Below are 27030 nucleotides of genomic sequence, written 5' to 3' on the forward strand. Positions count from 1 at the left end.
ATTAAGGTCTCAATTCAAGTATCAATTTTTCAGACAATTTTCTTGAAAAGAAATTCTATCTAAACAAGTTTCCTCTCTACAAAGAACATTTGTGAATGATAAATATGTTCATTATTTTCACTGTGGTAACGGTTTCATGGATGTATATATATGTCAAGACTTTTCAAATTGTACACTTTAAATACATGCCATATATCTTATGTCAATTATATTTCAATAAAGCTATTAAACAAAAAAAAACCTCCTTTATAATTATACCTTCACTGTCACTATCCTACTTTATTTCCCTAGGAGAAATTAATTTTTGTCTACAAAAATTATCTATATGAAATTATCTTGTTTCTTCATTTAAATGTTTACCATCTGTTTCACCCAACTAGAATGGAAGTGTCATGAGCACAGCAATATTGTTCATTTTTGTCACTAGTATATTCTCAGCTTGGGTTACAATTAGGTGCTCAATAAATATTTGGTTAATTGAATGAATGAATTCAATAGAGGTTTAGAAAAGAGCTCCTTAGACAATAAGAGGGCTGACTTTTCATTCCCTCAGATTCCCCAGTACTTTTTAGACTTAAAAGGATAAGATCATTATCTTTACTAAAAGCAGCTACCTCAAAATTATTCTGGATGATCTTCACTGTCATCATCTGTATAATTTTATTGTTCATTTAGTCTGTGGCTCTATTCTAGTACTTTATATATACTCTCATTGGTAGTGGTTAGTTTTGTAATAATATAACAATAATAATAATATAGCATATTGTAATAATCATGTAGTATAATATATGATATAATTATAATATAGAATATAACATAATACCAGCAGTAACACAATAAAAAATTTGTTTACCACTTGCTATTCATCAGATGTAAGCATTTTACCCATATAATCTCATTCATTCCTCACAATAACTTCAGGAAGTAGGTTTTCTACTTCATGATGTGGAATTTGTAGTTTAAGGAGGTGAATTAACTGCCCAAAGCTACATAGCTGATAAAGGGCAGAGATGAACCTCAAACCCACATCTATCTTACTTCAAAGCTTGTTCTTTTTCCATCCTGCTATGGTGCTTCTCAACTATTTTTACATGTAGTGTTACTCCAGCTCTTATCCAATGCCCCTAAGGTCAGAGGAAGGTGTGTACCTTAGGAATACTAGTACTCAAACTTTGAAATGGGTTAGGGACAAAAGTAAGAGAGATGAAAACCTAGCTGCTTGAGAATAAACAAGGATATTTAGAGCAAGGAATTATTACTTTATCCCAAATGCCATATGTGGCTTCATCTGACACTTAATACTCACTGTATCTAATTGCTCCCTGGTAGACCTTCGTTTTACCTAAGCTGCTGGCCCTCGCTCCTCCCAAGCATACTAGTGAAGTATACTGGTGAAGACACGATCACAACAGACCTGGGGTATTCTTCCTTATCATCTCATCGGGGTCCTGATTTCAAGAACCTGTTTGTAGATGGCTTTTACCTTTGGTGCCAGGAGGCTGCAGGTTGTCTCCAGTCAAGGAACACCAACCCACAGGGAAGATGTCCCGGGAGTCGAAGCGGCACCAGTAGTCAAAGGCCCCTCGCCACCCATCAAAAGTGACAAGCACCTCTGAGCCCCGAACCTCCCCAATAGTGGCTGGGCAAATGAAATGGGGGTTCTTCCTGTCCACAGCTTCTAGCTTCATTCCCATTTTGAAGAAGTTGTGGGAAGGCGAGGGTGGCTCCTAGATGAGAAACAGAAATAGACAGACCTAGACACACAAAGAGAGGCCATGTATTGCAATAGACTACTATCTAATTTGGATGATTAAAAAGTGACTGCTATATAAGATTTATAATGGAGACACAGTCTTTCTATTAAATTAATTTCAGAGTATACCAAAATATTGCTTTATTAATCCTAACATTTTGACAACTTTGCTTCAGATTTTTAATAAAGGAAATAAAAGGTTGCAGATAAAGTTGAATCTTCCTTTGTGCCCTTCCCATATTCCATTCCCCTTCTACCTACCATGGAGGTAACAGCTACCCATGCATGTTTTATATACACATACCCATTTGTCTGCTTATATACATATACATACTCATTTGTCTGCTTTTAAATTTTATATAAATGGTATTATACTGTATATATCATTGTATATATTGTTGTGCTTTTTCATTCAGCATTACGCTTTCGAAATTTGCCATGTTGACAGATTTAGCTCTGGTTCATTTTAATTCCTTGTAGTATTTCATTGCATGTATATATAAAATTTTATTAATTCTCCTTTGGACACTTAAAGTTCTTTCCAATTGTTTACTATTTCAAAAGAGTTTTAGCCACCATTCTTGCACTTCTTTGTATACATGTGGGAAGGTTTCTTTAGGTTATACATCTAGGTGGAGAATTCCTGGGTTATAGGGGAGATATATCCATCTTCTGCTTTATCAAATATTGTTAATTTGTCCTCCAAAGTGGTTGTAACATTGTATACTTTCTTTTCCACCAGAAGTGTGGAGAGTTCCTGGGTGCTAATTTGTAATGTGCCTACATAGATCAAGTTTCAAAACTGTGTTGTACATTATATTTTGTTCCCTTAATCTTACTGTCTGATCCTGTACCAATAATGTAGTCTTATTAAATGGATATCTGATAGAAAAGTCCCCCTACATTGTCATTCTTCAATATTGTTTTGGCTATTCATTCCCCATCTTTCATGTAAATTTCAATCAGTTTTTCAAGTTCCATATACAAACCCTATTAGAATTTTGACTGGAATTGCAATGAATTTATAGATGAATTTGGGTGGAAATAGCCTTTGTTATTTATTATCAAGCCTTCCCATCCATAATATATATATCTCTCTCTTTTTCCTTCTTTCTTGGAGAAAGGGTCTGGCTCTGTCGCCCAGGTTAAAGTGCAGTGGTATGATCTTGGCTCACTGCAACCTCTGCCTCCCAGAGTCAAGCAATCCTTCTACCTCAGCCTCCCAAGTAGCTAGGATTACAGGCACATGGCACCATGCCCAGATAATTTTTGGATTTTTTGTAGAGATGAGGTTTCACCATGTTGCCCAGGCTAGTCTCGAACTCCTGAACTGAAGTGATTTGCATGCCTTGGCCTCCCAAAGTGCTAGGATTACAGGCATGAGCCACCACTGTGCCTAGCCAAGATTTCTTTAATGTAGATTTCTCTAACATATATTTTACAATTTCCTCCATAAATATCTCATGCTTTTTTACTAACATTTTTTTCTAGGCAAATTACAATTCCACTGCTATCATAAGTGGCATTTAAAAAGTTCATTTTCAAATCATTCATATTTAACTGTTGCTGTTAAATACGAATAAAGTGATTTTTAAAAACTGGCCAACTTATTTGATACTGATTAGCTTATGCTGATTGACATACTAATTCTTTGTGCTTGATTTATCAACTGTTAAAATATTCCCTAGCGATGTGTTGATTTTCCAGTTTTACCATGTAATTTTGTCAAATTTTGCTCTACTTTACTTTGAGATTATGTTTTCTAGGAGCATGTACATTTATGACTGTTTTATCTTCTTGGTGAACTCTATTTTATCATCAGATAGTGACCTCTTTAATGTCTTTTATTTATTTATTTTTAGAAACAGGGTCTTGGTCACCCAGGCTGGAGTGCAATGGTGCAAACACAGCTCACTGCAGCCTCAGCCTCCTGGGCTTAAGCGATTCTTCCACCTCAGCCTTCCAAGTAGCTACGACTACAGGCATGTGCCACCACTCTCAGCTAATTTTTAAAATTTTTCTAGGCCGGGTGCGGTGGCTCATGCCTGTAATCCCAGCACTTTGGGAGGCCGAGGCGGGTGGATCACGAGGGTCAAGAGATCGAGACCATCCTGGTCAACATGGTGAAACGCTGTCTCTACTAAAAATACAAAAAACTAGCTGGGCATGGTGGCGCGTGCCTGTAATCCCAGCTACTCAGGAGGCTGAGGCAGGAGAATTGCCTGAACCCAGGAGGTGGAGGTTGACAAGAGCGAAAATCCGTCTCAAGAAAAAAAATTTTTTTTTCTAGAGACAGGGTCTTGCTACATGTGGCCCAGGCTGCTCTCAAATTCCTGGACTCAATGCTTTTACCATCATTTTGACTTTTAGTATCAAAGTCTTGTGTGATTTCCGTATAGTTTATACCAGCTTTATTTTGATAAACGTTCATCTGGCACATATTTTGTATTCTTTTGTTTTCTTTTTTTTTTTTTAATTTTAAAATTTGTTTTCCATCATCCCCAGCCTCTGTAGATACTCTTTTACTTTCAACATTTTTGTCATTATGTTTAGTGTCTCTTATAAACAGCATATAGCTAGATTTTTAAAAATCTGATCTATGTATGATTATAATGAGCTTAAGCTCATTTCTTATGATAATTGATGTATCTGAATTATTACAACTATCTTATTGTCTATGTTTCTATTTAACTTGAATTTCCAAAGTTCTTTTTTCTCCTTTTCAATCAACTGAGTTTTCTTCCACTTTCCTCCTCCACTGATCCAGAAGTTAAACCTTCTACTTGGAGTTTTTTTGGCAGATCCCTTTAAAATTTTAACTGCACAGTTGGCGTAACAAAGTCTAAAACTCATCTTTATTTCTAGTCCCAAAGAATACAAGAACTACTCCTGAGTTACATAGGTGCTAGGTAATGCAGAAGCAGGATGCTCTTAGCATTGAGACTTAACTAGCAGCAAAGGCAAACCTAATTCAATACCCTTTACAGTAACTCTTACCCCATTAGAAAATTCAACTGATAGTAGACTGACTGCCTCACTTCTTGAGAAACAAGAACAAATACAGGTTTTGGGTCCCTGTTCTGCCACTTGTTAGCCATGTGATCTTGGGCAAGTTCCTAATTCGAAAGTATTTGTTTCCTTAACTATTAAATGAAAATAGTAATTCTTAGTTCATAAAATTAGCTGTGGGTATTAAATCAGATAGTATATATAAAGTCCCAAATATATTGTAGGCAGAGATTATTGGCAGCTAGAACCATATAATCTAATATATGGGACCTATAGTCTAATATATTCCTCTGGGGATAATTGCTGCTTCATAAACTACTAAAAAATCTTACTGAACTAATTTCTCAGAAGACATCTTTGGTCCTTAAGTATAACGTAGACATCAAAGGCTCAATATTTGACCTTAAGCAGCTTGGAGTGGGTGATCTGAGGGATAGCATACCTTGTGGAAAATCCTGATGGGAGCCATCTCTGCTCCATTTAGCGTCTTCAAAAGAAACATGGGCCAAGAAGATGCATTCAGCCGAAATCCTGCAGCAAGCATATTGGGCAAGAGATTAAAAACATGTTTAAAAAGTAAATAGCGATATCAACTTCTGCTTTTGGAATCCAGTTACTCCTATGCTGTGATAGTTACAGAATCACAGACTGTTAAGAAAGGACTTAAGGGTTAAAAAGAAGAAATGCCTCATTAGATTGATGAAGAAAATAAGGCACATAAGAGGAAATTTAACATTGTCCAAGGTAAATAGTGGGACAGTCTCCAAACCAAGTTTCCTGAGACAAATATTTCAGAACACATAACATAATGCCTAGAATACTTTCCTTGAAAAATCCAAAAAAGATGTGACAGGATTAACAAATACTTAGAGATGATCTGGACAGTAGAGTATGAAAGGGGATCTAATAATCCCTTAAGAAGAAACCAAACCCACCAACTAATAAACCCAATACATAAGTAAATCATTTTGGTTCATCTTAATATAAACTAACTATTTCTTTATCACTTTCTGCCTCGCACACATACACACACCAAGTACAAAATACTTTTTGATATTCATTGTTTATTTAAACAACTAACGACGCAGGAATGACCTTGGAGAGAACTGTCCTATCCCAAAAATCTTCATTTTGCAAAAGAGTAAAAAGAAGCCTAGAGAGGTTAATTGTCCATTATCATCCATCATAAATGTCAATAAGAATGTACCACTTAATGAATTATAAAAATAAGATCATTATTAGAGTTAGGTCTTCCAATTAGAGCCCCAAGTGCTTCTTTTGATTTGCTTCAACTCTGCATCCTGAGATAACAAAACCTAATGCTTTCTGATATTTCCCAAACTACCTCAGCCTTGCTACTCCAGACAAAAGAATAGATAAGCTGCGCCCAAGCTGCAAAGGTGGAAATAGCAGCAGCAGCAGTATCTGATATTATTGAGCATTTTACTGTTCACTATGCCAATCGCTTTCTATTGACTAATCCTCAAGACAGCCCAAAGAGGTAGATATTATCTTCATTTTATAGATGAGGAAACAGGTACAATTCATTTAAAGTTAAATAAATTGCTTAAGATTTCAAAGTGAGCAAACGAAAAGACAGGATTAAAATTCAGCAATCTGACCCCCGAGCTCACACTTTAAAACTGGCAATATATGGGTAAAATGAAAAAGGAAGAATCAGCTTTTCAAATCAAGTATCAATTAATAACTATAATTAAATTTAGGGGGAGGAGGTGACAACAAGAAAATACAAGCAAAAAAGAGTTACCACTCCATACTATTTAAACTTTTAGTCCCAAAGCTGGCTAGGCTAAGCCAGCCTTCCCAAGGTAAAGAGATTTCTTGGGACAGCCCATCCATATCAACAAAGGTGACAGCAATGTGGACATTATTATTACTCAATCTAAATCTGCCATCACTTCCTTTTTGCTTGCCCAACTTTTTTTCCCTTTAGGGGGAAAAAAAACACCCTAACTCCACATGATTTGGTGGGGACGTCAGCCATGTGGTCCTCTCCTACCTGCCCATGGCTTAAAATACAATGCCATTTAAGAGCCTCAAATTCCCCTAGACCAAGAGTGTACATGTGTCTATGTCCCAAGTTAGGCCAATTGTTTTCTGACATGAGATTGATGCTAGAGGAGAAAATGCTTCTTTCTCTGATTACATGCCCATAAAGGTGTTTGCAGTTTGGGCACTGCTACATGGAGAACAGTCCTGAGAATAAAGCCAAGGTATGGCATGGAATGAAATGATATAATACTGTTTAAAACCCTGTATTCAGACACTCAACACCAGATAAAGTCTTGGACTTCTTGGTTGTATGAGTTAATAATTCCTGCCTCCTCCTTTTTTCCCTCCCCAACCTGGTTTGAGCTGGGTTTTTAAACTGCTACTCTTGTTTTGACTGTGGTTTAATAAAAATTAAATCTCTCCAGAAATTCAGACGTGTTGTATATGTGGGAAAACAACTCTCCTTAGGTCAGGGAAGGTCTGAAGCAAGCCAAACCCAGAGCAGCTTTGCAATGAATGGTTTGGTACACCTATAGATAAGGAAAAGCAAGGCACTACTGTTTTAGAGAGGTGGTCTGTACACCTTGGTATATGGAGGCCTGCACAATTAGAAAATTCGGGTTTCATGCCTTTAGTTATCAATGACTAGAGTGCCTAGCCATGTAATTCCCAATTCCACTTTTTAGGTAGGGGTTACTTAGGGGTTTCCATCGCATCTGGAGCTTAAGGAGCTAAAAAAATCCTCTCAGCTGGGAATCATTAGAATATTATCATAATAGTTAATATATATTGAATGCTTACTGTGTACTAAACATTTTATATGCCATTTATTACTCAATATTTGAAATAGTAACATGAAGTAGGCACTATTATTATACCTACTCTACAGACAAAAAATGAAAAATCAGAGAACTAGCTTGTCTAGGGTCATGGTAGTAAATGGTGGAGACAGATTTCAATACATGGTGGTTAGATACCAAACTTTATGGTTCTTTACTATGTTTCACTACCATCAGAATTCTTCAAGAGTATAGGAGAAAGAGGATCCAAGATGGCTGAATAAGAACAGCTCCACAGTGCAGTTCCCATCGAGAACAGCGCAGAAGGTGAGTGCTTACTGCATTTCCAAACAAGTTTTCACTGCCCACAGACCAGGAGATTCCTAGGCTGAAAAGCACCACGAGTTTTCAGTGCAGGGGTTTCAGTCCAGTTGGTGCCTGGTCAGTGCACAGAAACTCAAACAAGTCTACACAGCCGTTTTGACTGGTGCCTGGAATGCCTGGGAGACAGAGCCACCCGGGAGACAGAGCCACCCATTCAACTGAAAGGGAGGGAGCTGTGACAGGAAGCCAGGCAATCTGGCTAGGCAGGTACCACCCCCACAAAAACAAGCAATCTGAAACACTCTGGATTGAGAGTTTTGCAGCAAGTGCAGCTGGATGCAGGATGGTCCAGCTCAGTCGGGGGAAGGGCATTCCCCACTACTGAGGCAGTCCACCACTACCAAGGCAGTTCACATAGCAGCTGGGCATAGCCTGTGCAGCATAGCAACACCTCTTCTGGCAGACCATGACTAGACTACTCCGTGCGGGGCAGGACATCTATGATAAAAGGCAGCAGCACGACAGGAACTTATAAATAAAGCCAACCTTCCTAGGACAGAGCACCTGGGAAAACAGGCGGTTATGAGCTCAGCTGCAGCAGACTTAAAGATACCTGCCCAGTAGCTCTGCACAGAACAACAGAGCTCCCTCCCAGCACAGCACTTGAGCTCCTATAAGGGACAGTCTGCCTTCTCATGCAACTCCTCGACCCCCATATACCCAAAGAGACACCTCATAAAGGAGAGCTCAGGCCCACATCTGGTGGGATGAGGACAGCAGGGGAGAAACCAGCGGCAACCCTTGCTGTTCTGCAGCCCCCGTGGGTGATCCCCAGATAAGCAGGGTCTGGCACAGACCTCCAGCGGTCCTGTAGCAGAGGGGCCTGACTGTTAGAAGGAAAACTAAGAAGCAGAAAGAAATAGCTTCAACATCAACAAAAAGGACATCCACTCAGAGACCCCATCTGAAAGTCACCAACTACAAAGACCACAGGTAGATAAAACCACTAAAATGGGAAGAAACACAAAAAGAATGAAAACACCAAAAGCCAGAACGTCTCTCCTCCTCCAAGGGATCACAGCTCCTCAACAGCTAGGGATCAAAGATGGATGGAGAATGAATCTGATGAATTGACAGAAACAGGCTTCAAAAGGTGAGTAATAACAAACTTCTCAGAGCTGAAAGAACATGTGCTAACCCAATGCAAAGAAACTACAAACCTTGTAAAAAGGTTAGATGAGATGTTAACTAGAATAAACAGCTTAGAGAAGAATATAAATAAATTGATGAAGCTGAAAAACACAGCACGAGAACGTCACGAAGCATGGACAAGTTTCGATAGCTGAATAAACCAAGCAGCAGAAAGGGTATCAGAGATTGAAGATCAACTCGATGAAATAAAACAAGGCAAGAATAGAGAATAAAGAGTGAAAAGAAAAGAGCAAAGCCTCCAAGAAATACGGGATTATGTGAAAGACCTAATCTATGTTTGATAGGTGTACCTGAATGTGACGGAGAGAATGAAGCCACCTTGGAAAACACTCTTCAGGATATTATCCAGGAGAACTTCCCCAACTAGCAAGGCAGGCCAACATTCAAGTCCAGGAAATATAGAGAACACTACAAAGATATTCCTCAAGAAGAGCAACCCCAAGGCACATAATTGTCAGATTCACCAGGGTTGAAATAAAGGAAAAAATGCTAAGGGCAGCAAGAGAGAAAGGTCAGGTTACCCACAAAGGGAAGCCCATCAGACACACAGCAGATCTCTCTGCAGAAACCCTACAAGCCAGAAGACAGTGGGGGCCAATATTCAACATCCTCAAAGAAAAGAACTTTCAACCTAGAATTTCATATCCAGCCAAACTAAGCTTCATAAATGAAGGAGAAAGAAAATCCTTTATGGGAAAGCAATTGCCGAGAGATTTCGTCACCAGCAGGCCTGCCTTACAAGAGCTCCTGAAAGAAGCACTAAATATGGAAAGGAACAACCAGTACCAGCCACTCCAAAAATGTACCAAATGGTAAAGACCATAGACACAATGAAGAAAATGCATTGGCTAATGGGCAAAATATCCAACTAGCATCAAAATGGCAGGATCAAATTCACACATAACAATATTAGCCTTAAATGTAAATGGACTAAATGCCCCAATCAAAAGACACAGACTAGCAAACTGGATAAAAAGTCAAAACCCATCAGTGTGCTGTATTCAGGAAACCCATCTCACGTGCAAGGACACATATAGGCTAAAAATAAAGGGATGGAGGAAGATTTATCAAGCAAATGGAGAACAACAACAACAAAAAAAGCAGGAGTCGCAATCCTAGTCTCTGATAAAATGGACTCTAAACCAACAAAGATCAAAAGAGACAAAGAAAGGCATTACATAATGGTAAAGGATCAATGCATCAAGAACAACTAACAATCCTAAATATATACACAGCGAATACGACAGCACCCAGGTACAAAACGCAAGTTCTTAACAACCTACAAAGAGACTTAGACTCCCACACAATAATAGTGGGAGACTGTTAACACTCCACTGTCAATATTAGACAGATCAAGGAGATAGAAAATTAACAAGGATATCTAGGACTTGAACTCAAATCTGAACCAAGCGGACCTAATAGACATCTACAGAAATCTCCACCCCAAATCCACAGAATATACATTCTTCTCAGCACTGCATGGCACCTACTCTAAGATTGACCACATAATTGGAAGCAAATCACTCCTTAGCAAATGCAAAAAATGGAAATCTTAACAGTCTCTCAGACCACAGTGCAGTCAAATTAGAACTCAGAATTAAGAAACTTACTCAGAACCACACAACTTCATGGAAACTGAATAACTGGCTCCTGAATGTCGACTGGGTAAACAATGAAATGAAGGCAGAAATAATGATGTTCTTTGAACCAACAAGAACGAAGACTCAACATACCAGAATCTCTGGGACACATTTAAAGCAGTGTCTAGAGGAAAATTTATAGCAATAAAAGCCCACCAGAGAGGCGAGGAAAAATCTAAAATTGACACCCTAGCATCAAAATTGAAAGAGCTAGAGGAGCAAGATCAAAAAAACTCAAAACCTAGCAGAACAGACTAACAAGAGAGCCAAATTGTTCTACTATAAGGACACATGCACACGAATGTTCATTGCAGCACTGTTTACGATAGCAAAGACCTGGAACCAACCCAAATGCCCATCGATGATAGACTGGACAAGAAAATGAGGCACATATATACCATGGAACACTATGCAGCCATAAAAAAGATGAGTTCATGTCCTTTGTAGCAACTTGGATGAATCTGGAAGCCATCATTCTCAGCAAACTGACACAAGAACAGAAAATCAAATACCGCATGTTCTCACTCATAGGCGGGTGTTGAACAATGAGAACACATGGACACAGGGAGGGAAGCATCACACACTGGGGTCTGTTGAGGGGGGCAAGGTAGGGACAGCAGGGGAGGGGGAGGTCGGGGAAGGATAACATGGGGAGAAATACCAGATGTAGGTGACAGGGGGATGGAGGCAGCAAACCACATTGCCATGTGTGTACCCATGCAACAATCCTGCATGTTCTGCACATGTACCCCAGAACCTAAAGTATAGTTAAAAAAAAAAAAGAGTTCAGGAGCAAAGCAGAAACATTATGAACCCAATAAATTGCTAGGGTATCTTATTCCTCAGCCCGCTAGGTGATGTGGGATTCTATCCCTTCAAATTCAAGTATATCCACAATTTATCTCAATATTCTTGGGTAATCATAGATAGTAGATAGTTTTAACATTGAAAGGACCTCAGGGTCCATGAAGTACAAAGATCCTGCAGATGACAAAACCGAAGTCCAGAAAGGCTAAGAAATTTGTTCATGGTTACACAAGCCAATCTTATAGTGTCAGGCTAGAACCCTAGGACTTGTTATTTGGTTCTCATTTATTACATTATGTTGCCTCCAAAAGTTAACATTTATTGTACACATACCATGAGCCAGGCTCCTTGTGCTAAGCAATTTCAGTGGATCACTACTGCTATTCTGAATCAGATACTAGAAGAGTAGCTCTGTCTCTGGTGCCAGGCTGCTTGAATTTAAATCCGGCTTTTCCGCTTACCAGGTATAGAACTTTTGGAAAATTACAAAACCTCTCTCTAGCTTCAGTTTCCTCAACAACAGCAGAGGATAAGAATCAATGGGTTGTTCTAAGGATTAAATAGGCTAATACATGCAAAGGACTTAAAACACTGCCTGCATATAGGCAGAGGTTAGATAAATATTGGCTAATATTTTGTAACTATAGATGAAAAAACTGAGACTTGGAGAAATCAAGTAAACTATCCAAAGTTAGTAAATTAGTAAATAGTAGAGCCAGGATTTGAACCCAACTACTCCGTCTCCAGAACTTTCAAAACTAATAATCACATTAATATCTTCAAATATTTTATCACTCAGTCCTACCACACTGTCTCTAGGTAAGAGTTGGAGTCATCAACTTGTGAAAGAAAGAAAATAAAGAAGACAAAAACAATTTGAGACTCTTCTCAAAGTAGGCAGTGACCTAGGGTGTCTATAAGAAAAAGGACAGCTAGGTAAGAGGAAATCCTAACCTCTAAATGTGAAGTACCTCAGTGCTCAGTCATTGGTTGTCTCTTCTCTCGGTCCCTACTTTCTTCCTGTCAAATGATGAGTGCCAATTTATATATCTAGCCCAAACCTCTGTTCTGGGTTTCATGTTCATATATCCAACTACCTTATTCTATAACTCTACTTGGATGTCTAAGAAATCACAAAATGATTAAGTCTAAGACAGTACCCTTGATTCTACTATTCCCTCCAAACTTGTTCTTTCCTCCAGTTATCCCATCTCATTTTAATAGGTGGCACCCCTTATTGAATCCAGGTGCTCGGACCAAAAAGACTAAAAGTTATCCTTGATTCCTCCCTTTCTATCACCCACCAAAGCCAATTAGTCAGCAAGTCTTGATGGCTTTCCCACTTAATGTGTCCTAGATCAACCCACATTTCACCATCTCCACTGCTATATTACCCTAATCTAACTCAGAGTCAGACCTTGCCTAGACAACTGCAACAGCCTTCTAACCCCAGGCCTCTATTTTTGCACCCAGAAGAATATTTTTAAAAAATATAAATCAGGTCACATTACCTTATGTTTATATTTCACGACCCAAAATAGATCTAAACTCTTTATTATTCATGTTTACAAGACTTATATGATCTGGACCTTGCTTACTCCTCATTACTCATCTCTTATCACTCCCTTGTACCCTCATTCATTGGTCTTTCTATTCTCAAATACACCAAGCTGTTTCCCTCTGCCTCAAATACCTTTTAATCAACTCTTTACAGTTAGTTCTTTGCTGAGACATCACTTTCTCAGAAAGGTGTTCCTTGCCTACTCTACCTAAAATAGCCTCCTAAATCTATCCTGCTTCCTTCTTATTTCTAGCCCTTATTACCATCTGAATTTTCTTTTTCAGAAATATGTATGTTTTCTCCAACTAGAATACAAGATCCTTGAGAGTTTTATTGAATTAAGGAAAAAACCCTCTACTTATTAAATGGGTGCCAGGAACTGATGGATACTTTATTATGTTATTCCACTTAATCCACAAAAACCACATGTGGCAGAATTTATTAATGATCTTTCAGGTGAGGCCACTGAAATTCAAGTGCGTTTTTTTTTTTTTTTTTTTTTTTTTTTGAGAGAGTCTCACTCTGTCACCAGGTTAGAATGCAGTGGCACGATCTCAGCTCACTATGACCTCTGACTTCAGGGTTCAAGGGATTCTTCCACCTCAGCCTCCCGAGTAGCTGGGATTACAGGCATGCGCCACCACACCCAGCTAATTTTTGTATTTTTAGTAGAGCTGGGGGACAGGGTTTCACCATGTTGGCCAGGATGGTCTCAATCTCTTAACCTCGTGATCTGCCAAGTGCTGGGATTACAGGTATGAACCACCGTGCCCGGTCTGAAACTCAAGGTTAAAAGTCAAGGTAAAGCAATTTACCAGTAGCCACACAACTAAGGTAGTGAGTGGCTAATATTACAAAGTCAGATCTCTTTTAATTCCAAACACAGTTTGCAAGTCTTCTGTGTTTACTAATGATTTATTTTTTAAAACCATAAAGAACCAGTTCTAAAGTGCTTCTAGGTGTTCCCAAGACTACGGGACAACTGGATAAGCTAGGGTCCAGCTATTTAAACTAGCTAACTGATGAAACTGGATTTAAGTGTGCAGCAGCAGTCTGGACACAGTGGCGTTCACCTGTAATCCCAGCACTTTGGGAGGCTGAGGCAGGAGAATCACTTGAGCCCAGAATTTTAAGACCAGCCTGGGCAACATAGTGAGACCTCATTTCTACAAAAAATAGAAAAATTAGCCAGGTATGGTGTCATGTGCTTGTAGTCCCAGCTACGTGGGAGGCTCACGCAGGATGAGTGCTGTAGCCTGGAGTGGTTGAGGCTGCAGTGAGCTATGATTGTGCCACTGCATTCTAGCCTGAGTGACAGAGCAAGACTCTACCTCAATACATATATACATACATATATATATACATACGGAGCAGCAGGACTATAATCTATTAATAGTCCATGCCCTCTGGTGGCAGGTAACAGAACAGCATTCACACCAGGAATTGATCAGTGACAGAAACATATGAAGGATTCCTTTCAAGTCACTGTATATACTAGAGCATGTGACTAAATTTGCTGGGTAAGCAGTTTTTCACTGAGATCCTGCATCATTTGACTAGGGACCTCATTACAGGCTAGCTTCTACTCTAGCTCGATGACTCTCAAACTTGGACACTGCAATCCCCCCGGGAAACTTTAAAGACTACATCAGATCCACTCCCAGAAATTCTTATTTAACTGAAGGCCTAGACACTGAAAATTTTAAGAGTTCCCAAGGTGATTTCAACAGGTAGCCAAGTTTGAGACCTATGCTCTAGATAGCCCTCTTTAGAAGAAACAATCACAGAATTAAGTAGAAGAATCAGTCAGTAATAACGGAGCTCTGAGAAGAGTGGCAGCTTTGATGTAACTTTAACTGAGGAGAATCATTCTACCCTACTACACCTTCTATCCTTGGAAGACTCCTCTGCAAGGGAGTAATAGCCCTTATTGAGCAATTACTGCTAGAGTAATTGCTCTAGAAGAGCATCCTTTTCCATTATAATCTTGTATGGTGTATATATGTACGTATGTGAGACTAGAACACACATACGTACATATATACACCATACAATATTGTAATGGAAAAGGATGCTCTTCTAGAGCAATGCTTTCCAAATATACACCAGTTGTGTCAGAATCTTGGGAGAGTCATTTTGCCATGCAGAATCCCAAGCCCCATTACCTAGAACTTCTGATTCAGCAACTCTAGGGAGAAGTCCAGAGAAGGACCAGGGAACAAGAACACACACACGTATGTACAATTATATGTATAATTTTATTTTTAAAACTTTATTTTGAAAAGTTGTAAACCTATAGAAAATAATCAACAACTATGTACCCTTCAGCTAGATTTAACAACTATTAACATTTTCCCACATAGCTTTTCATCTACATGTATTACTTCCCTCCACGAACTATGAAAGTTGGAGACATCATGACACTTCACTCCTAAATAAAACAGTATATTTGAACAAAGACATTCCCCTACAAAATTGCAATATTATCCCACTCAGAAAATTTAATTAAAAATATCCTTATGTCCCCAAAATGTTCTTTAAAACTTTTTTTTTTTTTTAAATACAGGATCCAATCAAGAATCACACATTAAATTTAGTTGTCACGTTTCTTCAGTCTCCTTTAATGTGGAATTAATGTAGAGTAGTCCTGTTGCCTTTTGTTTGCTTTGTATTACACATTGACATTTTTGAAGAGTCTGGGTTATGTTTTACAGAATGTCCCATAGTTTGGACTTTTTCTGATTGTTTCCTCATAATTACATTCATGCTAAAGAGCTTGTTTATTTTTGAGACAGGGTCTTGCTCTGTTACCCAGGCTGGTGTGCAGTGGTGCAATCATGGCTCACAGCAGCCTTGAACTTCTGTGCTGAAGCGATCCCTCTGAGCAGACCAGCTAATTTTTATATATATATATATATATTTTTTTTTTTTTGTAGGGACAGAGTTTCATTATTTGCCCAGGCTGGGCTCATATAATCCACCCGTCTCGGGCTCCCAAAGTGCTGGGATTAAAGGTGTGAGCCAGTGTGCCTGGCCTCATTCCTTCTATATTAGCTGGCATTCTGTAGAGGAGATTTCTTCCCTCGAACTAACTTACTTTCTCTGTCTCTCTCTCTCTCTGTCACCCATGCCACACTGCAGCTTTGACCCCCTGGACTCAAGGGATAGTCTCACCTCAGCCTCCCAAGTAGCTGGGACCACAGGTGTGTGACACCATGTCCAGCTCATTTTTAATGTTTTTCATTAGAGATGTGGTCTTGCCATGTTGTCCAGGCTGGTCCAAACTCCTAGGGTCAAGGGATCCTCCTGCCTCAGCCTCCCCAAGTGCTGGGATTACAGGTGTGAGCCATCATGCCCAGCCTAAATATTTTTCACTGTGTATCACATGGATCCATGGATGCCATTAACATCATTCTTTTATTTTTATTATACTTTTTGATACTTATATTGTTGCAGTTTTGGGTAGTTAGGGCCCCTTCTAGCTGCTCCTATGTTCTTTTGGTATGTTCCTATTATTCTTTGAGACTTCTTTTTTATTTTTTTTCTGTGAGATGGAGTTTTGCTCGTTACCTAGGCTGGAGTGCAATGGCGCCATCTCGGCTCACTGCAACCTCCACCTCCTGGGTTCAAGCAATTCTGCTGCCTCAGCCTACTGAGTAGCTGGGATTACAGGCACGTGCCACCATGCCCAGCTGATTTTTTGTATTTTTAGTAGAGACGGGGTTTCATCATGTTGACCAGGATGGTCTCGATCTCTTGACCTTGTGATCCACCCGCCTAGGCCTCCCAAAGTGCTGGGATTACAGGCATGAGCCACCGCGCCTGGCTCTTTGAGATTTCTTTGCTTTCTGGCATAATAAGACGTTTCAGATTCACCTTATATTTTTTCTTCCACTCAGCTTTGGAATCAGCCATTTCTCCAAGTAGCCATGATTCCTTTTGGTGGGGAATGAGATTTAGAAACCAAAATCAAGGTGTGCTCATTGCCACTGAGATGTAATTGCTTCTAGGCCTTTCCAATGAACGGTGCTTGGAAAATACGTATGTATACACACATACATATACAAATCATATGTTACATATGTATTACTTGAATAGGATGCATACATATAAATACATTTTAAAGTCAAGAGTGGATACAGATACTCTCCAATTCAAATCCACTACTAAAGGGTTCTTCCTCATCTTTTTCTTTTCCACATTAAAATCTTATTTATTCATTTGCTCTACTTTCGGTATCTGCAAATTAGTCTCAGATGATCATGCCAAAACCAAAAACATTATTAAGAAGTCAGAATTTCTTCCATTTTTCAGTCCATTTTTCCCTTAGAATATGCCACATATTAAAAGTGTACTGTGAAAGCTCTATATTAAAAATTTATTTGAATTAATACTTTTTTCAATGTGGTTATGATATCCATTTGATTTAGCTTTGTTTTTTTTTTTTTATCAATTTTAGGGTTTGCTTTGTTCATCATTTTTAGTTTAATTTTATTTAAATAAAATATATAATTCAAAAGTCAAAAGAATATTAAGAAGGTATTCTCAAAAGCCTCACTCTTATCCCAGTACTTTCTACCTTATTGTAAGACATACCTAATAGGTGTTCTTTTCATTATTTTCTGGCTTAATATTCCTGTGTTTCTTTTTATGAAAATAAATTTAAAATATATAATTTCATGTATATTATATATGTGTGTATATGTGTATACATACATATTTCCCCTTCTCTTTCTCAAAAGTTAACATACATACTTTTTGCAACTTTCTTTTTTCACATTAACGATGTATCTTGAAAATCACTCCACATTAGTTTATAGAGATCTCCCTCATTCTACTTTATGGTTGAATAGTACCTCATTGTGTTAATATACTATATTACATTCAATAAAGCTCTTAATGTTGCAAAAAAATAACCATGTGCATGTTGCTTTATTTTTTGTGGAAGAATATCTTTAAAATCAAATTCTTGAAGTGAGATCCCTGGGTCAAATAATAAAGGCACATATGGTTTTTCTCAGATACTGCTGAATTGTATGCCCTCCCTCTCCACTGTGAATTGTACCATACTGCATATCCCCAGCAAAAAAATGAGAATGCTTATTTCCCCACAGCCTTGCTGTCTCCTCAAGCTTTTCAATTTTTGTCAATCTGGTAAGAAAGACTATCTCAGTGTGGTTTTAATCTGCACTTATTTTGAGTGATGTGTGTTTTCCTATGTTTGAGAACCGTTTGTATTATCGTCTATCAACTATTCATGCCTTGAGATCATTTTTCTGTAGGTTTTAATCTTTTTTTTTTTTTTTTTGAGACAGAGTCTGGCTCTGTCGCCAGGCCGGAGTACAGTGGCGTAATCTCCACTGCAACCTCCACCTCCCAGGTTCAAGCGATTCTCCTGCCTCAGCCTCCCAAGTAGCTGGGACGACAGGCCACGCCACCACACCCAGCTACTTTTTGTATTTTTAGTAGAGATGGGATTTTGCCATGTTGGCCAGGATGGGCTCGATCTCTTGACCTTGTGATCTGCCCACCTTGGCCTCCCAAAGTACTGGGATTACATGTGTGAGCCACTGTTCCTGGCCTCTTTAAAAATTTCTATTTATGAGTGTTCTTTATGAATTAGGAAGATTTATCTGTGCTTTATGTTGCAAATATTTTCTCCAATTTATCATTTGTCTTTTAGCTTTGAGTATTTTTTCCCTAAAAACATTTTACAAAGTCTAATTTATCCACTTATCTAGATTTTGGGTCATATTTAAAAAGGCTTTCTCTACCCCAAGTTTATAAAGGAATCGGTGTTTTCCTCGTGCTTATATAGTCATTTTGTTTTACATTTTGACCTCTAATTCATCTGCAGTTTATTCTGACATATGCTATGATATATGGATTCAATTGTATCTTTTCCAAATGGCTATATCAACTTATTCCAATGTCATTTGTGAAAAAGTTGATTTTACCCCTATTTAATATGCCAACTACTATGGATTGAATCTCCATCCCCCAAATTAGTATGTTGAAGTCCTAATCCCCAGTATAACTGTACCTGGAGACAGGGCTGTTAGATGATGAAGGTTAAGTGAAGTCATGGGGTACAGCCCTAATTTGATAGCACCATGGCCTTATGGTGAGCTCTCTCCCTCTCCCTCCACTTCTCTCCCTCCTTCCTCCTTCTCCTGTGAGAACACAGTGAGAAGGCAGCCATAAGGTGGCTGTCTGCGAGCAAGAAGGGGGCTCTCAGTAGAAACCAAGCCCTGCCAGAATCTTGACCTTGGACTTTCCAGCCTCTAGAACTATGAGAAAATAAATTCTGTTGTTGAAACCATGCAGTCTGTTGTACTGCATTGATAGCCCAGGAGACTATGATATTACCTTTAACATATAGCAGATTTTCATATACAGTCAGATTCATCTCTGGATTTGCTATTATTTTACACTGCTCAGCCTGTCTATTCATGTGCCAGTTCCATATAATTCTAATTATAGAGCCTTTAAAGCATGTCTTAATAGCCAATGGGAATACTCTCTGCACGCTGCTCTTCTCTTTCAGGAGTTCCTAGCTATTTCTGAATTACTATATGTACCTAGAATTTTATTATATTTACCTACAAATTTTCTTCATCGCTTTGCAGAGATCCATTTTTTCCATGTTATCACTTTGCTCCTGCTTGAAAGATTTCACTTAACATTTCTTGCAGTACTGATATGCTTGTAATTAATTCTCTAAGCTTTTGTATGACTGCAAATGTCTTTGTTTCATTTTTATTTTTGAAAAACATTTTTGTTTGGTATAGAATTCTAGCTTAACAATTTCTTTTCCTTTTAGAACTTAAAAATGTTGCTCCACTATATTCTGGATTGCACCATTACTGACCAGAAGTTGCCGGCATTTTTTGTTCTTCTGTATATGATGTGCTTGTTTTTCTCTGGCCGCTCTTAAGATTTTTCTCTTTACCATGGGTTTTCAGCAATTTGATAATTGTGGTTTGTTTGATATTTCTCCTGCTTGGGATTCATTGAGCTTCTCTGATTTGTAAAGTTATAGTTTTTATAGTAATCAAAAATTTTTCAGGCATTATTTTTCAAATAACTTCTTATTGTGCACCCTATCCCTCCTTCAGGATTCCAGTTACACTTGTTATAGGCTGCTTGAAGTTGTTCCATGACTCACTGATGCTTTATTTCTTTTTCAGCTCTTTCTCTGTGTTGCATTTGGATAGTTGACACTGCTGTTTTTAAGTTTGCTGATCTTCCTCCTGCAGCAATTCCAGCAGTAATATGTTGTGGGTCCATTCAGTTTATTCTTCATTTGAGATATTATATTGTATCTTCCACCACTACAGTTCAATTTGGTTCTTCTAAATCTAAATCCCACATTTCTCTACTCCTGATGCTCAAAATTTCCTCTATCTTCATGAACATATACAGTATAAACAACTGCTTTAATGTCCTTGTCTACTAATTCTACAATCTGTGATTTCTGGATTCTAATTGTAATTGGTTAGCTTTTCTCTTGCTTGTTTGCATGCCTGGTAATTTTTTATGGTGGTAAAATATATATAAAATTTACAGTTTTAATCATTTTAAACTGTACAGTTCTGTGACATTAAGTCCATTCGCATTATTGGGCAACTATCACCACCATCCATCTCCAGAACATTTTCATTTTCCCCAACTGAAACTGTACCTATTATTAACCTCCCCATTTCTTCCTGCCCCAGATGCTGGCAACTACCATTGTACTTCCTGTCTCAATACATTTGACTTCTCTAGATATTTCATCTAAGTGAAATCATACAATATTTGTGCTTTTATAACTGGCTTATTTCACTTAGCATGTTTCCAAGATTCACCTATATTGTAGCATGTGTTAGAATTTCCTTCCTCTTTAAGGCTGAATAATATTCCCATTGCATCTCTCTCTCTTCCCCAGCCCCCCGTCTCTTTCTGTATATGTGACATTTTCTTTATTGGTTCTTCCATCAATGGACACTTGGGTGGCTTCTACCTTTTGGCTATTGTGACTAATGCTGCTAAACATGGGTATTCAAATGTCTGCCCAAGTCCCTGCTTTCATTCCAAGTATATACCCATAAATGGAACTGCTAAATCATGTAATTCTACTTTCACCTTTTAAGAAAAGTGGTGGGGTCTCACTATGTTGCCCAGGCTGGCCTTGAACTCCTGGGCTCAAGCAATCTTCCTGCCTCAGCCTTCCAGGTAGTTGGTACTATAGGTGCATGGTATTTTAACTTTCTGAGAAACTCCCATTTTACATTCCTATCAAAAATGGATATTCCCACTTCTCTATATCCTCACCAACACTTGTTATTTTCTGTTTTTTTCCTAATACCCATCCAAATGAGTGTGAAGTGTTATCTCAATGTGGTTTTGATTTGTAGTTCCCTAATTATTAGTGATTGTGGACATATTTTCACACGCTTATTGGCCATTCGTGTATCTTTTTGGAGAAAAATCTATTTAAGTCCTTTGCTCATTTCTGAAATGGGTTTTTTGTTGTTGAGGTTTAGGAGTTTTGTTTTTAATTTTTTAAATATTGTAAACCTTGAATAACATAGTTGTAGTTTTTAAAAGTATTTTTTGAATATTAACCCCTTATCAGATACATGTTTTGTAAATGATTTTTTCCAATTCCGTGGGCTGCCTTTTCACTAAGTCAATAGTGTCCTTCAATGCACAAAAGTTTTGAATTTTGATATAGTCTAATTTACCCATTTTTTTCTTTTGTTGCCTGTGCTTTTAGCATCATATTCAAATCCAATGTCATAAGGCTTTTAAGAAGTTTATAGATTTAGCCCCCACAGTCAGGCCTCTAATACATTTTGAGTTAATTATTGTATACAGAGTAAGGTTAAGGTCCAGTTTCATTCTTTTGCATGCATGTGTCATTTTTCTAGCATTAACTGAATTAGATATGTAAATGTAAAAAATTAGCTTCACTGAGATACAATTCACACACTATAAAATTTACTCTTAAGTATACAGTTCGATGGCTTTTAGTATTCTGTGAATATACAAAGTGTGCAAACATCACTTTGTCTAATTTTAAAATATTTTCATCAGTCCTCCAAAGAGACCCAATACCTATTGGCAGCCACTCCCCACTCCCCCTTCAAGTTGGATGCTATAAACCACAAATCTACTTTCTGCTTACACAGATTTGCCTATTTTTTCCCCACTGTGTGGCTTTTAACTTCCTTGATGATGTTCTTAGAAACACAAACAATTTTTAATTTTGATGAAGCTTAAGTTATCTATTTTTTCTTTTGTTTATGTTTTTGGTGTTGTATAATGTTAATACATCATAAAGATTTCCTTCTATGTTTTCTTCAAAGAGTTTTCTGGTTTTAGCTCTTATATCTAGGTCCATGATGCACTTGAAATTAATTTTTGTATATAGTATAGAGGTAGAGTCCACCTTCACCTTTGTCTATGTGGATATCCAGATGTTCCTGAACTAGTTGTTGAAAATCCCAATGACTATCTTATGAAAAATCAGTCGATCATAAATTGGCGGATTCATTTCTGTACTCTCAATTCTAATTCAAGGCTCTATATGTCTGTGTTCATGCCAGAACCACAATGTCTTGAGTACTAGAGTTTTGTAGTAAGTTTTGAAATCAGAAAATGTGAGTCCTCCACCTTTGTTTTCCCTTTTGAAGATTGCTATGACTATTCTGGGTCCCTTCTAAGAATTTTACGGCCAATTTGTCAATTTCTACAAAAAAGGCAGTTGGGATGTTGATAGGGATTGCATTGCATCTATAGATCAATTTGGAGAATATTACTGTTAATTAAATGATTTGCAGATATTTTTCCCCAAGTCTGTAGGCTGTATTTTCATTCTCTTTCCAGGGTCTATTCAAGAGCAGAAGTTCTTAATTTTGACAAAGTCCATTTTATGACTTATTTTTTAATCATGCTTTTTGGTCAGGTGTTTTAAAGTTTTCCTTATGTAAGTTTTGCACACTTGTTAGTTTTCCCTCACCCCTTATTTACTATTGTAAATGGGAGCTTGTTTTCCATATATCTTCTATCAAGTTATATTAAACCATTAAGTAAAATGTTGGCTTTAGTACTGAGTTTAACATACTTCTTTCCAAGTTAAGTATATAGTACCCATTTTCTGGTTTATTATTTATATTTTTGCTAGTAGAGTGCTGAATTTTTTCAAAGCTCGTATGATTTTATTCCTTAGCTATGAATGATTTTTCTATTTTTTTTTCCTGTTTCATAGATGGGGAAAAGGGCTCTGAATGATTTTTCTAAAGTTAAATATTTTCATTCTTCCCAAAATCCAACCTACTATTATGTCTTGATGAATTATTTTAAATATGTTAAATTCTAATTCCTAATATTTAGGAAATTTATAATAGTATTCATACATGAGATTATATATCTGTATGTGTGTGTACATGTGTATAAATCAGTTTAGGGATCAAAGTTCTGTGTGTCTCATAAAAATAATTCAGATGCTTTTCTTTTTCTGTGATTTAGAATGACACTGTTCAGTACAATAGCCACTAGCCACATGAGGCCTGACAGGCTTTGGCTGTGTCCCCACCCAAATCTCATCTTGAATTGTAGTTCCAATAACCCCCATGTGTGGCAGTAGGGACCCAGTAGGAGGTAAGTGAATCATGGGGGCAGTTTCCTTTATGCTGTTCTTGTGAAAGTAAGTTCTCATGAGATCTGATGGTTTTATCAGGGGCTTCCCCCTTTCCTCAGCTCTCATTCTTCTCTTTCCTGCTGCCCTGTAAAGAAGGACATGTTTACTTCCCCTTCCACCATGATTGTAAGTTTCCTGAGGCCTCCTGAGCCATGCTGAACTGCGAATCAATAAAACCTCATCTTTATAAATTACCCAGTCTCTGGTATGTCCTTATAGCAGTATGAGAATGGAGTAACACAAGGTCTTTTAAGTTAAATTAAATAAAATTTACAATTCAGTTCCTTAGTCACAGTAGCTATTTCAAGTGCTCACTCCCTTGCTGTATGTGGCTGATGAAGATCATATAGAACAAATACAAAATATTTCCACCATCACAGAAAGTTCTGCTGTGTACTGCTGAACTACAAGTCAAGTAGCACTAAGATTATCTGCTCCTTAAGGTTTGGTAATTTCCCTGTGAAATAATCTGCACATTGTGCTGACTGTAGGTACAGTTCCTTGAAAACTTTTTTTTTTTTTTTTTTTTGAGACAGAATCATGCTCTTTCACCCAGGATGGAGTGTAGTGATACGAACTCAGCTCACTGCACTCTCCACCTCCCAGGCTCAAGTGATCCTCCCACCTCAGCCTCCCAAGTAGCTGGGACTATAGGCATGAGCCACCACACCTAGCTAATTTTGTCATTTTTTTCTTTGGTAGAGATGGAGTTCTGCCATGTTGCCTAAGCTGGTCTCAAACTTCCAAGATCAAGCAATCTGCCTGCTTCGGACTCCAAAACTGCTGGGATCACAGGTGAGCCACCATGCCCAGCTATGTTTTCTATATCTGTTTAAATACTGTAAAGGTACTGAAGTTAATTTTGACAAGCAGTATTTTCCCACTTCAACCTAACTTTTTAAACTTATTTGCATATTTTCCCTTTGTCATTTTTTATTTTCTGTATTTGTGCTTACTCTCCTTTTTTCTTTATTATGCTAACCAGTGGTTTGTCTATTTCATGGATATTTTTCCCCCAAAGGACAGTACTTTTAATTTTTTTGAGACAGTATCTCACCCTGTGGCCCAGGCTGGAGTGCAACCTCGAATTCCTGGGCTCAAGCAATCCTTCTGCCTTAGCCTCCTAAAAGCTAGGACAACAGGCATATGCCACCATACTGGGCTAAGTTTAAAAAACATTTTGTCTTGCTATGTAACCCAGGCTGGTCTTGAACTCTTAGACTGAAGTGATCCTCTTGCCTTGGCCTTGCAAAGTTCTGAGATACAGGCATGAACTACTATGCCTGGCCAGAACCAGTACTTTGAATTAACTTTAAACAACTGCTTTTCTGTTTCTACCTCATTAATTTCCTTTATCTTTTTTCCTTCTTGCTTTGTAATTCTTTTTCTAGCTCTTTGAATTGGGAATTTAAATCCTAATTTTCATCCTTTCATTTTTACTGATGTCAAATATTTAAGATAATGCATTTTCTTCTAAGTACTGCTTTAATTATATCTCAAAATTCTCATGTATGTTTATCACTGTGTTTTAGGAATTTTTCAATTTTTGTTTATATTTCCCCTTTTCAACTAAGAGATATTTAGATTTTTTAATTTTCAGGCAGATCATTTATAAGGATGTAAAGTTTGACATGCATACATACACACACAAGATCTATGTTATTTATTAAAGCCTTTTATACTTTTACTTTTTGTCCTCTTGACCTGTCTTACCTTGAAAGAGGTGTGTTAAGCCTTCATTAGTATGTCTGTCTGCATCTGTTTGCATCTCCCATGATTCCACTTTATGAAGACAGATGCTTTGTTGTGCTTGGTACTAAAATATTATAACTATGACCTTTACATTGTGAATTGCACCTTTAAGAATTATAAAGTAGGCCAGGCACGGTGGCTCGCCTGAGGTCAGGAGTTCGAGGCTAGCCTGACCAACATAGTGAAATCCCGTCTTTACTAAAAGTACAAAAAATTAGCTGGGCTACATGGTAGCAGGTGCCTGTAATCCCAGCTACTCGGGAGGCTGAGGCAGAATTACTTGAACCTGGGAGGAGGAGGTTGTGGTGAGCCAAGATTGCACCATTGCACTCTGGCCTGGGCAATAAGAGTGAGATTCTGTCTCAAAAAAAAAAGAAAAGAAAAGAAAAAGAAAAAGAAAGGAATTATAAAGTAGTGTCTTTGTCTTGTTTAATGCATCTGAATTTTATCTTGTTTAACATCAGCTGATATTACAATGTTTGCATTTCCTTGGTTTACCCTTGATTATCCTTTTATTTTTAGCCTTCCTGATTCACCTTATTTAATTAATTTACTTTTGAGATGGTGTCCAGCTCTTTCACCCAGACTGGAGTGCAGTGGCACGATCTTGGCTCACTACAACCTCCTCCCGGGTTCAAGCAATGATCCTGCCTTAGCCTGCTGAGTAGCTTGGATTACAGGCATGTGCCACCATGCCTGGTTTATTTTTGTATTTTTAGTAGAGATGGGGTTTCACCAGGCTGGTCTTGAACTCCTTACCTCAGGTGGTCTGTCCACCTTGGCCACCTAAAGAGCTGGGATTACAGTGGTGAGCCATTGCTCCCAGCATCACTTTACTTCGTAAATGTTTCCTGTATACAGCACAGAGTTGGGTTTTACTTTGAGCACTAATCTGAAAACATTTTTCTTTTAATAAGTGAGCTAAATCAATTTACATTTATTAATATAAATTATACATTTGGTCTCAAATCTGTCACATTGTTTTGTTTCCTGTGATTTCCATATTTAGCTCATCTATTTCTCTATGTAATCTGTTTCTTGATCTTTTTGTTCTTTTGGCATTTAGAAAGTTTTGGATCTTTGTTTTAGTAGTTACTTTTATTAATGATACATTTCATAATGACCTTAATTCCCCCTTTCCTTACTTATGATTCTATTATTTGGTTTATCAGCTTTAAGTGATGTCCTTGGATCTCATCTGAAAACATTACAGAAACAAATGGGTTTGCTTCCTGGTTACAGTTTTATTTGCTTGACAGGTTCCTACAGCCTTCCTGTCTTCTCCAGTGCTGGTTTCCTGCAGTGCATAGCAGTCAGTAATAACCAGTGGCCAGCAGGAGCAGCATCCTTATCCCCACTTTGAGTGGCATAGTAGAGTTCCTGTAGATAGATACCTATCAATGAACAGCTTTCCTGAGCACCGTAAAGGGAGTTTCTAGGAAGTTCCACCAACAAAGCACCAGAATGATTTCTCTATCATTGAGAGAGCAAAG

General features: G+C 37.9%; 1 protein-coding gene across 17 annotated transcripts in view; it reads right to left on the reverse strand.

Moving 5' to 3' along the window:
* The window catches only part of SCMH1 (Scm polycomb group protein homolog 1), a 237750-nt gene that overhangs the window by 116712 nt on the left and 94008 nt on the right, over window positions 1-27030 (reverse strand). For all 17 annotated transcript variants that reach the window (XR_004259472.1, XR_004259473.1, XM_032247143.1 and 14 more), the window contains 2 exons: window positions 5205-5293; window positions 1484-1727 (listed from right to left, as the gene is read on the reverse strand). Coding sequence is in view for 15 of the 17 variants with exons in the window: in XM_032247143.1 (XP_032103034.1) it covers window positions 1484-1727; window positions 5205-5293 (333 nt within the window). In the remaining 2 variants the exon portion in view is untranslated. The remainder of the gene's footprint in view (window positions 1-1483; window positions 1728-5204; window positions 5294-27030) is intronic.

This window comes from Sapajus apella, unplaced genomic scaffold (assembly GCF_009761245.1).
Source record: "Sapajus apella isolate SASKATOON/1434 unplaced genomic scaffold, GSC_monkey_1.0 scaffold62, whole genome shotgun sequence".
In the NCBI taxonomy this organism is placed as follows: Eukaryota; Metazoa; Chordata; class Mammalia; order Primates; family Cebidae; genus Sapajus; species Sapajus apella.